The sequence below is a fragment of the Perkinsus marinus genome (assembly GCF_000006405.1).
Source record: "Perkinsus marinus ATCC 50983 genomic scaffold scf_1104296948452, whole genome shotgun sequence".
Classification (NCBI taxonomy): Eukaryota; Perkinsozoa; order Perkinsida; family Perkinsidae; genus Perkinsus; species Perkinsus marinus.
In genome coordinates this window covers 1-893 of record NW_003210187.1, presented here as the reverse complement: position 1 = coordinate 893, position 893 = coordinate 1, and the positions used below count along the sequence as shown (strand labels likewise).

The 893-nt window shown below is 50.1% G+C and overlaps 1 protein-coding gene across 1 annotated transcript; it reads left to right on the top strand.

The window, feature by feature from the left end:
* Positions 1–302: 302 nt before the first annotated feature.
* Pmar_PMAR023995 (hypothetical protein) lies at positions 303–857 on the top strand (the record flags this gene model as incomplete). The annotated part of the gene is made up of 3 exons (XM_002778627.1): positions 303–423; positions 473–706; positions 829–857. The coding sequence occupies 3 exons, from the start codon at positions 303–305 to the stop codon at positions 855–857; spliced, it is 384 nt and encodes a 127-aa protein (XP_002778673.1).
* Between the last annotated feature and the right edge of the window lie 36 nt (positions 858–893).

Genomic DNA, 893 nt, shown 5'->3' with positions numbered 1-893 from the left:
TCTCCCCGCGGCGACGAGCCTCTTCCGTGCGCAGCGTATCATGCGCTGAAGATTTTGCAACGTTTTGAGATTACTATGACGCGCGCTTTTCAGACTGCGCCCAGATGCGACTGCGCTGTAACGAAAGATTGTTGACCTTAAGTGCCTGATGATTGCGATAGTTCGTGTTGACAAATCGCGAAATATCCGATCGTGCCAAAGTGCGTGTATATCAGTTCATTTTTACACTCATGATTTCGTCATCGCCGATTCGCTCTTCCTTCGTTTCTCTAATACGTACCACCCTCCCCCCGGTGGCAGCAATGCTATATGCCGGTAGACCTATACCATTCGGCCGATGCTTTGCGACTCGCGCGAAGCCACTGGACTTCACCGAGGACGTCAAGGACCAAGTGGAGTTCAAGGAGGCAACCAAAATCAACGGTAAGCCTCCTACTTGTTCTGAAATTTCTTTCAAAATTTTCCCCCTCAGATGCACCCACTCAGACTGGTAACATCTTTCATGCTCGCTGGGACATACCAACTGCTCGAGCCATCGCTCCTGAGCATTTGAAGCCCAAGACTATACGAGATCACCTGGCTCACTCTGCGGTGTGGCTTTGTCGAACTGGTTACGACTTCTTCTCTGGTTACGACTTCTTCAAGCATGATTATAAGATGTATGCACGCCGGCTCATCGTACTCGAGACTATTGCTGGCATCCCTGGTATGGTCGCTGCTATGAATCGACACCTGAGGTCTCTCCGAAGAATGGAGAGGGATAATGGCTGGATACCAACATTGATCGAGGAGGCTGAGGATGAGAGGATGCACTTACTCATATCTCAGGGTTTGGTATCTCACGGTTGGTTCCTTAGAAGCTTCCTAACAGCCGCTCAAGGTGCCTTCTTCCT